Below are 13,861 nucleotides of genomic sequence, written 5' to 3' on the forward strand. Positions count from 1 at the left end.
GAAGATGAGAGGGATATTTCCGATGGAAAAGGAGACAATTTCTCCATTTCAGTACTCAGAGAGGAACCTGATGTTGCTTAACTGAAAGCTATTGGAGAATTGAGTTTCTGGTCTGGTGAATTTTAACACTTTACAAATATTGACAACCTACAAGAGAGGTGGGCAAATATCAGTGCTCCAGTTTATTTCAAGGGAATTGTAAACTGCACTTGTTCCTTGCTCTCTATTGTTGCTCTTCATACCAGGCTTCCTCCTGTGCTGGCTGCACTGTCCTTCCATTCGAATGCAAGCTGACAGCCTGGCTGCAAGCAGCTACGCCTGACAGTCACAGCAGAGCAGGCAGTGTTATTCCCAAAAGCTTTGTCTTCATTGGCCTGCAGTTCCCAACAACACAGTTGTGGCTGAGTTTTCAAGGATTCAAATCTCAATCCCTGAAGGGATAACCACAAATCATATGCCTTACAGAGTCAAAGCTAAGTGCTTTCCTTTGTAACTGTGTTTAGTATCATTTGACTAATTAATTTACATCTAATGTAAGAACAGATGAGTGTCTGTGTAGAATATTTAAGGTTTTGGTTTTGCGTCAGATCAATATCTTTGATTTCGTTAAGAACTGTGGATTGAAGATGTTTTTGCTCATGTGAGATGCTAGTTTGAGTTAAGCCCCAGGTGTGATAAGGCTATACATTAAATCTGTGATTAATCATTGCATAATCTCATAACAGTTATATAAACGCATGTATATTGTAGAGCAAAAGGGACTGAGAGACATATTCACTGTGTTAAGCAGCACGCTATGCAAGAGCTTTTATTTCTGGAAAATACCCACTGCTCTGCAATGGATAATCTATGTTAAATGTGAATGTTTTGGGATGTGGGCATCTCTGGAGCTGAAGAGATGATTCACGCTCAAAGCCCTCTGAAGAGTGCCAGTAGCAGCTTTACTGTGATGCAGTTTCTTTCTTTGAGACGCATGTGGTTCACAAAAATTGGGCCTGACTGACTTTACGAAGGCCTTTGTAATGAAGTTCAGGGTGAGGATAGCCTGAAGGAAGGCTGCGGGAATAGTTGTGCCACTTGACAGAAGATGGATGTGTGGGTGTGTATCCTTGTCAGTTTTGATCTAGTGAGGAAGATACAGGATTTGGCACATGCTACTGACAGATACAACCAGAGAGTCAGTCTTCTGCATATTTGTTTCAGTCTTGAATTACAAAATGGGGACAAGGACACTTCTGTACTTTGTAGTGATTTTATGAGGAGAAATAGTAATTTTAATACAGAGGGAAGACAGATGTTTAATTAATGTAGGCACAATTTTGGTTTAAAATTATGGGCTCGTGTAGCTATATTGATAGACTCACCTGTGAAGGCCTAGTCTGTGTAAGCAAAAAGCCTGGATAGCTCAAACCACTTTTCAGGAGAGAAAGAGAGGAAGGAGATGCCACAGTGGTAAAAGTCCTTCCGCTATATAACTGTATGTAGATGGTGGCTTTTCTGAGTAAGGCTATCATAAAATAAATGTTGTCATTAGTATTGACACGGTGGTAAAGCATACAGCTTTGGATAGGAAGCCACAGGGGATGAGAAGGAATGGCAGAATTTAGGGATAGATACAGCCAAAATACGCTTCCTCTACAAATCAAATGTTGCATTTGGTTAAGAAAGTTTCATGTTTATCTCATTGCTGAAAAAATACCTCAGCAGAGATCAGGTTGAACATGTTGCATTGCCAGGAGCCTCTGTGCAGTGCTGCAACCTTGAAGAATTTGAGATGGGGCTGCACCAAAAACCTGCTTTTCACCTTGAAGCTAGTGTAGAATGTGGCTGGCTTCTTTCAAGAATTCAGTGTTGCAAATCTGTCTCTGATCCTCTTTTGGACTTTTCGCAAATCCCAACAACTTCCCTAAGTTTTGCTAGCAGAAGAAATGGTTTGTTGTCTGCTTTACTGCAAGTTTTTCTATTGTTCTAGAGCAGATAATGCTTTGGGCTCCTGGTCCAAATACATCTAGACAAATGTATCATCTATAACATATGAAAAATACAACCTTTAAAATAAGCCTTACTTGGAGTAAGACTTGTTTTCCTTGGGAGAAGAGGTAGCCAAGGACAGATTTAGATGATGCAGCTGCTCAGTTCAAATAAATTGTAACAGCGTTGCAGGATTGTTTACTAAAACCCTCAGACATAAATGGAAGTCATGAGTCAAAGAGTTTATGTGAATATGTGTATACTGGATGCCAGGGTGTGAAATAGAGCACACAAGATCTCATCTTTGCTCTGACTTGATGTACTTGCTTATTTACCTGGCTGTTATAAGTTCTCTGTTCCCTGAGGACAAGATACAAAGAGGTTGGGAATACTCTTAAACCAGTAGTTAATTTGCACAGATCTAGCTGTTGTGCTGTACAAAGCACTGGTTTGGGAATTGGGAATCTCAGCTTTGCCACTGGTATGTTAAATGGCTTATGGCAGATCAGTCTGCCTTTGCATTAGTTTCTACCTCTACAAAAGGGGGGAAATAATCTTTACTTCCTTTCCAGAGTACCTTAGGATTTAGTCTTGTCAAAATGCTGTATGTAGTTAGCTGAGAGACTGCATGTTTCACAGCTGTATCACCAAAGCCATATCTGTTTCTGGCAAGACCTTGCTATTGACCATGGAATACTGGTGTCTGGTGGCCTCTCGCCATTGGATTTGCAGACTTTACATGTCTACTTGCATATAGAACCTGCTGTGTTATAGTCAGCCTTTTCAAAGGGGGTGGCTGGTAGCAAGTGACTATCAGGAGTCACAAGAAGTATTTGTTGTACATAATACTTAATTTAATGCATACTTAAATGTCACTGTTACAGACCTGAAGAATTGTATGTAGGAATATGGATAAGCAATAGCATAATGGATTAGATAATTGGCTATTGTGTCATGTATGGATCCCTTGCCAAGTGGAAAGTGTATCATTAGCACATGATACTGAAACATTGGGAGAGGTCGAAGTTGCATAAAGCAAGGTACAAGCTTGAAGAGTGATATGATGATTTATTTAATCTCTAAATCTTTCTCCAAGGTAGAGAGGACCTTGCCAAATGTTTTTTGTACTGCTGTGAGGAAGCTACAATTCTTGAGCAAATTTCTTTTCCTTGCCTGGTGCTCATGTTCTTGTACGGCTATTCCTCTTGTTATTCTGCGATAGATTAAGAAGACATAAGCTCAGAATGTAGAAGAATATGAAAGCAAGGGTGTGTTGATGTGTGGAGAATGAGTCTGTAGAAGGATGTACAAAAAAAGAACTGAAACTGATAGAATACGAAGATTTTCCTTGCAACAGGACAAATGAGTTCAGTAAGTTTGCATTTCTCTCAAATTAGGTGATTTTGTAACCTTTGTTAGTCACCTCTAGCAAAATAAATACATGGCAGAGTGACTGAGGGAGCATCTTTTTGGGGGAATAGGAGGAGAAAAAATTCAGGCTCATTGGACTTCAATTGACAGCAGGATATTCACAAAAGAGATCTTGGAGACAGGCTGAAATGATAGTTTTGACAGAGGAAGATAGATCTGGATTAGAAAGAGAGATCTTTGATTCATGTATTCGTAGTTTAATAAGTGATTATGAAACTACACATGCAGAGGCTGTAGGGAGACAGAAGAGGAACAAGGAAGGAGCCATATCAGCAGCCACAGAAATTTTGAGAGATCCTCTTATCGGAGCAAGTAGAGATGGGAGGGGAATTAGGAGGAGCTGTAGTTACAAAAGAGATGGGAAAGGCAAAATTTCAAGAAGAGGGTGATTATGACAGAGGTGTATGACGGTCACAAAGGATGAAAATGGAACACCAGTTTTGAAAGTTTAAGAAGATTTTGGCCTCTCAGGATTTTGGTAAGAGCTGTTTCTGACCACACGTAAAGCTGAGTGCAGGGAAGCAGCTGTGAACAGCAGTAGTCAAAGGGAGGTCGAGGATGGAATTTAAATATTGGGAGTTTAAAGTGTATTTTTATTGTGAAGGAAAAAGAACCAAGTAGGACATGGTTTAGGGAGGACCTGAGACGAGATATCCTGGGGCAAACAAAAAGAGTTAGAAAAGAAAACTAACAATTTGATAGCTGAAAGCAAAGAGTATGTGAGAATCGTAGTTGGGATTTGCAGTGAGCTGAGGAGGTAAGAAAGGTTACAAGCTGTTAACAAAAGTCTCTATGAAGAATCTTGTACTTTTCTGTTAGAGAGTTAACTAGACTTGTAATGGTAGTCCAGGAAAGCGAGGAGTGTACACTGAGAATTTAGCAATTACTGTTTTCTGAAACAATGACTGTAAAGTGCTGAAGAGTTGTAGTTTATTCCAAATGATATTTAGATCCTAAAATAATAACAACAACCAAAAAAAATCCTTGTTAAGTCTCCTTTCCTTCCAACAGACTTTGCTTTTTGCCCAATCTACATTTAGTTTTAATATCTCAGTGTTACTCTTAGATTTCTTTGGGGATTTTTAGCCTCTATTGTCTTGTTGAATTGTATGGACTTGTGAGAAGATGTGTGAAGATGATATGTGTATGGAATGATTTTTCAGCATTCCTTTTTCTCAGAGTTTCTTTGATTACTTATTATTTTTCTTATTATTTATTTGTAATGCACTTCTAAGTGTAAACTCTTCTGTCAGCAAGCCTACTACCATAAATATTTGTGAACATGGTTTTGGAAGTTAATAAAGAAATACTTTTGTTTATTTTACAGATGAGATCATTTCAAGCTCTTTTTTGTGGAAGAGGTGGTCAAAGGAAATGGATAACTATTCAGACTTCAATACGAAGAACCTGTCATCTTCAGCTAATATGTCTATTACTTTGCCTGGACAAGTTGGGCTCAATACCACCAGCGGTCCTCCTTCTATGTCAATAAGCAGGCTTTTCCCAGCCCTCTTAGAATGCTTTGGAATCATTCTTTGTGGCTACATAGCTGGAAGAGCCAACATTATCACAACAACTCAGGCCAAAGGACTGGGAAATTTTGTGTCCCGTTTTGCACTCCCAGCTCTACTGTTCAAAAACATGGTGGTACTTAACTTTTCTAATGTCAATTGGTCCTTCCTGTACAGTATTTTAGTTGCCAAAGCTGCTGTGTTTTTCTTAGTTTGTGTTTTAACTTTGTTGGTAGCCAGTCCTGAGAACAGATTTAGCAAAGCAGGTTTGTTCCCTATTTTTGCTACGCAAAGCAATGACTTTGCACTGGGATATCCAATAGGTAAGTAGTTCCTTATGCTTTCTTCTTTAAAACTGTTTTTCAGTGTTCTAGAGATGTTTGCTTTTCTTTTCCATAATTTGAAATTGACTTCTGAACTGAAGCTATGAGCTGCCTAAGTTATTTCTCAAGTCACGTTTCTTGACCTCAGGCCATGTACTTCTTAGTAAGAGAAGAAAACTGTCAGCTGGTATGAATGATGCAGAATTTAAAACAATCCAACTACAGTCGTCTATGTGATCTTGTGATGTTAAAGTAAATCGTTTTTAAACAACAACAACAAAATATTTAAAATATAATTTCAAAATAGGTAAGAATTACCTTACACTTACTGTAGGCAGTTTTCTTTATGGGAAATTGCCAGGTTTTCCCTCAAGACCAAAGTTCCTTACTTTACGAAGTATGAGCCTGTACCACTGGCCTGTGAAACAGCTGTAGCAGGTTTGGCATTACCTCTTGGTTTAGCTCAAAGAAAACATCTAGCCATACTTTTGGTGTCTACTGATTGCAGAGTGTGTGTGAAAAAACTTCTAATTTTTGTGCTACTTCGCATAATTTGTGTAGCTAATCATGCTTTATCCCTTAATCTTTATTCTATCGTGGCCAGGAGACATGCTTTAGGTGATAGTCTTGGAAGAATTCAGTCTTTTAAAAGCAAGGTTAAAAGCCTGATTTGTGGTAGATTGCATTTGTGTATCTCAGATCATAATGTTATGTGTCTGTGGTGCCATTTTTGGAACGTGTAACTAACCACTAGTCCAGTGGAATGGAAAAAAACCCACCAAAACAAAAACCAAAGAGGCATTCAGAGTATAACTCCTATAGCTGCATACGATTGTTCTTGTCAGCCTATATTCTCAATTCCAAGGAACATCAGTTATTAAACTTAATTTTATCTAATCTGTAAGACTATTATTTTCTTCCCTTTTGATAAACAAGATTTTTTTCTTTTTCTTTTTTATAGGTTTTCTTAATGGTATGTTAATATGTTTTTGGCCATACATACTATGACACTTAGGAAGTGATCTGGAGTTGCAGCAGGCTTCTCCCACCTGTTGCTGTCAGAACTGCAGTGCTTTTTACCTGCCTTGGGAGGCTCTTTTGTGCCGGTGTAGCTTTCAGTGCTGCCTCTCCCCACCTGACCCATGCGGCTGGTGTGGGAAAGCACACTGCACATGTCAGGATCTTCAAAACACACCTTGAGTGGAAGGCATTTGGAGGGGATGTCTGGCCTATATTTTATTTGTTTGCTGCTCCCTGAAGAGAAAGTACTCTGTGCCTCTCAGATTCTCTTGATATCAGTCTTATCATCCAGACAAGGCTAAGAACAAAAAAACGAAGCAAGTTTGTTCTAGCAAAGCAAAAAGCAAGATATTTGATAACAGAATTGAAAATACAGTTACAAAAGAGAAATATAAGCATGCAATTCCAGATTATGCATAATGACAAGTAGCTCGGTATTTGAAGTTACTTGCGGAATTGGCAGGCTTTTTCTCCCTTTTCCAGGGCAGCATGTTCAGGAGGATCTTAAATCTTTCTTACTATTTTCAAGTTTGCTGGATATGTATAAAATATGGACAAATTCAATTGCAAACTTTTTTTTCCTTAGATGCGAATACGCTGTTTCCCTCAGTTGCATCCCCCAAGGTTTAACCTCTTGAGAAGAATCAGAAGTACATCACAAACAGGGCTGGGAGGATTCCATCTTTGTTCCTTCGTACTGGATTAAAATGCCAGTTAGGGTTTCTCTTTTTTTCTGTTTTGAGGTTCTCTGAACATATTTCCATTGGATCTTTCTAGATAGAACATTCTACTTTGAATGACTTCCTTGTCAGATCACATTTTTCTTGAAGTATTTCATTATTTATATAAGAGATGATTCATATTTCTTCTATGTACAATCTGGCCAAATTCACAACATGTGGTTCCTTAAGAGCTTTACTGGAATACTTAATGCAACAGTAACACTGTGGGTGTTTAAGGGTTGTTTATTTCCTTTCCTGACCTTCTTCCATCCCCAAACTTTCACCAGTGTTTGGTTCATGCTGTCAGGTGTGCAAACATTTTACTGTCAGTGGCTTCTCTGAAGGGTGTGCAGGACTGGCCAATAACCAATGCCCTGCTTAGTTATTTTTGTGTATGATGATAGGTAGTACTTTGAGCAAAACCTGATCTTTTAATCAAAATATATTTTGGAAGGCTGCTTCAGTTGAAATTTGTAAAGGGAAAAATATAAGGCTTGACAAATCTGTGTATTATAATAACACTATTTTAAAAGGCACTTCTAACTCTTAAATAGATGAATAACATCTTGAGTTTGCATTCCATCTATTTTTTTTTCTTTCATAGACACTATGCTGGTTTTTTGCTGTTGAGCAAAGGTTTGCATATAGAAAAATCAAGATTTCAAAGATCACCACTCTTTTTCTCTAATCACTGATACAACAGTTCTATACTAGGAACTGATGTTGGTTTGGAGTGAAAAACAACTGGTACAGAGGTTTGCTAGCAGACCCCTTAATATAGATAGAATTATTATGGTAGAAAGCTTTGTTTGGTTGGTGAGATAATACAACTCTGAGGGAACAGTTTCACCTACTCTCCAGTGCTCTATTGTAAAAGCACAGGTGGAGCAGAAGTGTGGTGTGGATGATGGCTCAATTACCGTGACTTTAATGATGTTAATTGTATTAAGCATGAACAACTAGTGTGTAATTTATATGTAATTTTGAGCAACCGGGATGTGGAAATGGATTTTTTTTTTAAAAGTTTTAAAATATCTTTATTTTCTTTTTCTTTTTTTTTTGGTCATGATCAGCAAGCAAGCAGCTTGATTTAAATAAAAAGAACATTTTTCATCAGAGTTAGTTGTGGATTATTTTCACTGCCTTAATGATTCCCTAAGAGTGATTTCTTATTTTTTTCCTACTGACTCAGCAATCTACATTGGTTCCATCTTATGCCACCCAGGAAAATGCATTGTGATTTCATACATCAGTTAAATTACTTATAGAGCTTAATATGTTTTATTAAGTATACAGTTTCACTTTGCCAAAAAATAATTCTTTATTACATTTTTTAACTTAGACATTATTTACATGTGATTTATCTTGAGTTGCATTTGATTGAAATCGGCATTCTGTATAAAACAGCATAAAAGTATTGCTCTAAGGTTGGGGTTTTAGAAAATTTTGACTTACGTAATAAGTGCCCAGCATGTTTAAAGTGGTTTTATTTAGCAGAATATATTTAGTGTTTAAAACTGGCTTGTTAAATGCAGCAACTAACCACAAACTTGAAAGCTGTGTTCAGCAGTTTATTCAGGATTTTCGGACAGGTAGCTCTTGTATAGCTACTTTAATCACAGCTTGTAAGAGGAAAAGCACCTTTAGTGCTTCTTGTATATTGGAAGTCAACTCACTGAGAATGTCAGTTTGTTCAGTCTAAAGAGGAGGCAGTTTACAGTAAACGTTGATTTAGCACTTACTACATTGTGACATTCCAGATGCTAAACTAATATGAAGGTAGAAATCTTTTGGATTTTGAAAAACATAGTTACAGGGGAAAACTTTTTTCAGAAAAAGAACAGGTTGAATATACTGGGACATGAAAATACCTGCAACAGTTGGCTGCTTAGTGATCTTAAACTTTATTTAGTACTTTAAGAGTGCTAAGTTATCCCATAGAAAGGTCTAGCAGATGTATTTATGCAATAGTGCTTCCTTTTTTTAATACATATTCTTTGTAGTATAAATAGAATTGCACCTGCATATTAAGATACTTCTGCCTGGGAAAGAGTGTATTTGTCTCTAACTTGAGTAGGAAAAACTAAAATGGAAAGCATCACTTTGCATATTTCTGGAAATTATTGGAAATAATAACATTATAAGGCAGTTAAAAGATAAATGTTATCTTTCCAAAGAAGTTTGGATAATTAATATGACATTCTTACACAGGTAAACTCTGGATTGTTAACCAGATAAACAGCAATTTTAGTAGATGTAATTCATCTTTTAATACATATATAGGAAATACAACAGTATAGGCCTTGAAGTTTTAAAATAATTTCACCTGAACTCTTGTTTATAACACACATATAAAATGCAAATGTGAAGCAGTGATGGCAATTGAAATGTTATTTTACTGCTTATGTGACGGAAGTGCTTCATATGCATGATTTCTCCTTCTCTGTTTTTCAGTATGAAATCATGCAATTATGATAGGGAGACCAAAACGTCTGCATTCTGCAGGATTCAAGACTTTGCATCTTTACAAGTGCCCTTAAGTAGGATATTATAATTAAAACAAAATCCTACTTTAAAAATATTTTTTGTTGTTATTTTTGTTTTAATTTATCCTGAATAGGATCTTGTCTATCTTTCCAGAGTCTCTTCATGATTTTTTGAAGTGCTGTTACAACAAATACACTCGAATAACAATATTTATAAAATATGGACAAATGCAATTGCCAACTTTTTCTTACTTAGATGAAACCACCCTGTTTCCCTCAGTTGCATCTCCTGAGTATTATTCCTCTTGAGTACTAGACATGAAAACAAATGCTTATGATTTAAAGTTCCTTGAGGGACCAGAACTACAGTGATAACTCTTGTCCTGAGTAGTCCCAGAAAATGAACTAATAATTATGTGCTAATGTATTTTTAATTTGGTTATTGCTTTGCTGTATTGTACGGAATCAGTGTAGAAAGATTACACCTGAATTACCCACTGAAAACTGGTTAAATTCCAGAGATGTGAGACTCCCCTAAGATGAGAAGCAACTTGTGTCCTGCAAAGGTGCATATAATTCTCCGTAACCCTCATGTTTCTGGGGAGGAAAAGCCATTCAGCAAAAACCCTACTTTTTTCAGCATTTGGGATGACTCAGAGGGCTTGTGGGGTTGTTATATTATCTTAATTTTTTCCTGTAAATTTTGAATATTCATAGAATAATTTAATAGTGTTAGATAGTTAATCTTTGGTCTTTAATGTGTTCATTAGACAACTATGGCCTAATGGTGGTCGGGCATATGTCTTTTACTACCTCATTTTATGCCAATTGTAAATGCAGTTCTAATGCCTCTGAAGGATAATAATTTTTCTCTAGTTTTCAGGCAACAGAACTTAATTTCAGTATTAACGTATTTTTGTACTGAAATGTTATCACTCATCACTTTTCGTTTTCTGTCTTCTAGTTGAAGCTTTGTATCAAACCACTTACCCAGAGTATCTGCAGTACATTTACCTAGTGGCTCCAATATCTCTTATGATGCTAAACCCTCTGGGGTTTATCTTCTGTGAAATCCAGAAGTGGAGGGATAATCGCACTGTGTCACACAGCAAAATCAAAATAGTGGGCCTAGCACTCCTCCGAGTTTTGCAGAACCCAATTGTGTTCATGGTCTTCATAGGAATTGCCTCAAACTTTATTCTTGGCCAGAAAGTTCCCGAATACCTTGAAAACTTCCTTGATGGACTGGGCAGTTCATTTTCTGGCTCTGCACTGTTTTACCTTGGACTGACTATGGTGGGACAAACAAAAAAATTGACAAAGGGTATGTTTGTTGCACTGATCCTCCTCATCACAGCCAAACTGTAAGTTTGATTTATGTTCTTCTATAATTTTGTTCTCTAGATGTTTTAAGCTCTGAATATACTGGTCAAATGGCTTTTCTCTCAAAATCGTTACAGTGATAGTATGTTCCACTTCCAGTATTTTGGGTGAGTGCTTCTCAAACTCTGATAGTACACAACTGTTAACTTTTAAAAGAAATGCAGCAGACCACAAACCTTTGTCAGGCTCTGCAGAGAAAAAAAATCAGAGGTGCTGTGGCTTGATGGACTGCTCACAGGCCATCTGTCATGAATTGGGTGTTAGAGGAGTTGCTGGCTTCAATTAAAATTTACTAGTTAAACAGACAAGAGTAAGTTTGAGTATTATTTGATTAGTATTTGCATTTTCTTTGGATTAAACAATACCTCTCTTTGCTTGCTTTGTCTGCGAATCTTTGAAACTGCTATGTTGGAAGAGCTTAAAAACAATCGCTTTACACTCTTAAACTGTCTGACTTTTAAGCATGAATAAATGACAATTTGTATTTAGAACTTACACCATCATTGAATATATCTCAGTTACTGGTGAACTAGATATTTTATTTGCCACAGAGTTACAATTAACATAATGGAACAATTGTTTGGTGATTAAGTTTTTACTGTAAAATTTGAAGGTGCATTTGAATATCAGTACAACTAACCAGCAAACTTGAAGACCTAGTTTGTAAACCAGCTCAATGACAAATTTTCTAAGAACATGAGAAAAATTGTTTTTAATGTTACCACTTTGCTTTACTAATGAGTTTATGTAATGGGACTGTGTAAGGCTGACATAGCGTGTCTATGTGAAATGTGGGATATTGCTAAAGGAGAACAGAATAGCATGGATGCAGGTTTTTTGTTTTATTGGCCAAAACTTTCAGAATGGAATACTGAAGCTGGAGCCCTTCTTATATTTCAGGCAGCTTCCATAAAGCTAGCCTAATTATCAAAGCTGCTGACTGCTTACAGCTACTATTACTTTAGCAATTGAAAAATGAGGGGTTTTTTTTTATATTTTACCTTTCTAAATCTGAGGTTTATACAGACGAAGAACATGTCTGCCCAACAAGAGAATGTGCTTCTATCCCAGAGATTGGTGTCATTTTTACCTTTTTTGTGTGTGTGCCTGTATGGGGTTTTTTTGGTTTAACTTGTGACATGAAATTTTTAAGCAGCTGGTAAATGTCGTGGTAAAACTAAAGACAATCATTCAAAGTGATGTCAGTATTTTGCTTTTCATGAGTAGTATTCAAACAAGCCTTAGATTTCATTTTGGTTCATTTTCTGAGTAAAGAAGAGTCTATTGCTATAACTTGAGTAATGCTTTTTTGTAATTACTTTTCCCCCCTCTCTTTTCAGACTTATGATGCCATTCCTCTGTAGAGAAATGGTGGAACTCTTGGACAAGAGTGACAGCGTAGTCAACCATACCAGTTTATCAAACTATGCATTTCTTTATGGAGTTTTTCCAGCAGCACCTGGTGTCGCAATATTTGCAAGTCAATTTAATATGGAAGTAGGAATTGTATGTCGTTAGCTTTTCTCAAACATATACTAACTTTGAGCTTAACTTTATTAATGAAATACTTAAATAGGCTTGATGAATTTACTTTTCTGTGGTATAGACTCCTTAGATTTGCTTCTACTCCCTAGATCTCAAATATAAATTACATTTCAGATTATTAGTTAAGCAAAGTACTCTTCCCTGATGTCTCAAGTGTCTTGATAGTACACATTCATAAGTAAATCCTTATACTTTTCTTATTCATGACTCTAGTAGGAAGAACAAGGATAACTTTAAATATAAAAAACTCGTATCTTTGTGGTTGGTTTGGTGGTGGTGTGTGTTTGTTTTTCCAAAGACCTTATCTTTGAGCTAGTGTTTTTGTAGGGAAAAAAACCCCGAAATTATGTTACTGACTTCAGTAGGAATAGTGTTAACTTAATACCAAAAACTTAGGGAAGAATTTATGCTTTAACTGATTCGGTTGAGTTGCCCTTCAGTTAAATCTTGCAATAGAAATGCATTTCATTTTTTTTTTTTTATACTAGAGGCTATCAGTTATCTTTTTAACTTAGGGTACAAGTTTCACAAGCGTTTCGTTTCTTCCACTTGAATTGACATTGAAACATTCCTGTCGACTTCCGTTGTTTTTAATGTTATCTATTTTGGGTTTGTTTGGGCTTTTTTAGGAAAAGGGGGAAAAAAAGAACACTAAAAGTAAACCTTACAAGGTAGAATTTTGTGCTCAATAAACTCAGGAAATCTCTTTAAAACAGATCTGTAATATCTGTAGTATGAATAAAAATTCACACTTCCATCACTCTGCAAATTCTAGAAAGCAGAAAGACAATGAGAAGCCGAAATAGAAATCACTTAAATGTAAATATATATGACTTCTTCTCATGAATTGACATATATTATAATGCATAATTACATGTTTGCTTATTTATTTGAAGTGTGAATCTTTGCATCCAAAAGTAAACTGTGACATTGTAAATCCACTCCTAGACTGTAGTCATGAGTATATTTGACACCCATGAAAAAGCTCTGTAAGAATTTACAGCAGGGAACTCTCTATTCCTACAATTTCAGAAGCTTGTTAAAATGTTCAGTTTAACTGTATGTATACAGTGGATGCTTTCTGGCTCAAATTCTAAATAATTTGTCATAGAATCAACTCAGTGATTTGTTAAAGGTCTATATATGTTTAAGTCAAGGGTACAATTTTGCCAGTGGTTGTATTCCTGCAAGCAGATTGTTTAACCTGAGCTGTGATTAATTCTGTTCTTGTTTCTGTTTGACTCTTTTTGCAGATTACCTCAGGCATGGTGATAAGCACTTTTGTGTCTGCTCCCATTATGTACGTTTCTGCGTGGCTGTTGACCATTCCATCCATGGACCCCAACCCACTGGCATCTGCACTCCAAAATGTCAGCTTTGACATAAGTATCGTCAGCCTAGTTTCTCTGGTAGGTGCTGGCAAAGTGAAATACAAAAGCACACGGTCGTGTCAGGGTAGTGTTAGTACA

At 36.5% G+C, this 13,861-nt stretch overlaps 1 protein-coding gene across 2 annotated transcripts in view; it reads left to right on the forward strand.

The window, feature by feature from the left end:
* GPR155 (G protein-coupled receptor 155) overlaps nt 1-13,861 on the forward strand; it is a 31,949-nt gene that overhangs the window by 1,758 nt on the left and 16,330 nt on the right. For both annotated transcript variants that reach the window (XM_065638204.1, XM_065638203.1), the window contains exons 2-5: nt 4,730-5,236; nt 10,429-10,828; nt 12,188-12,353; nt 13,646-13,801. In XM_065638204.1, the coding sequence (XP_065494276.1) occupies nt 4,777-5,236; nt 10,429-10,828; nt 12,188-12,353; nt 13,646-13,801 (1,182 nt within the window). In that variant the 5' untranslated portion in view covers nt 4,730-4,776. The remainder of the gene's footprint in view (nt 1-4,729; nt 5,237-10,428; nt 10,829-12,187; nt 12,354-13,645; nt 13,802-13,861) is intronic.

This window comes from Caloenas nicobarica, chromosome 6, assembly GCF_036013445.1.
Source record: "Caloenas nicobarica isolate bCalNic1 chromosome 6, bCalNic1.hap1, whole genome shotgun sequence".
Taxonomy (NCBI): Eukaryota; Metazoa; Chordata; class Aves; order Columbiformes; family Columbidae; genus Caloenas; species Caloenas nicobarica.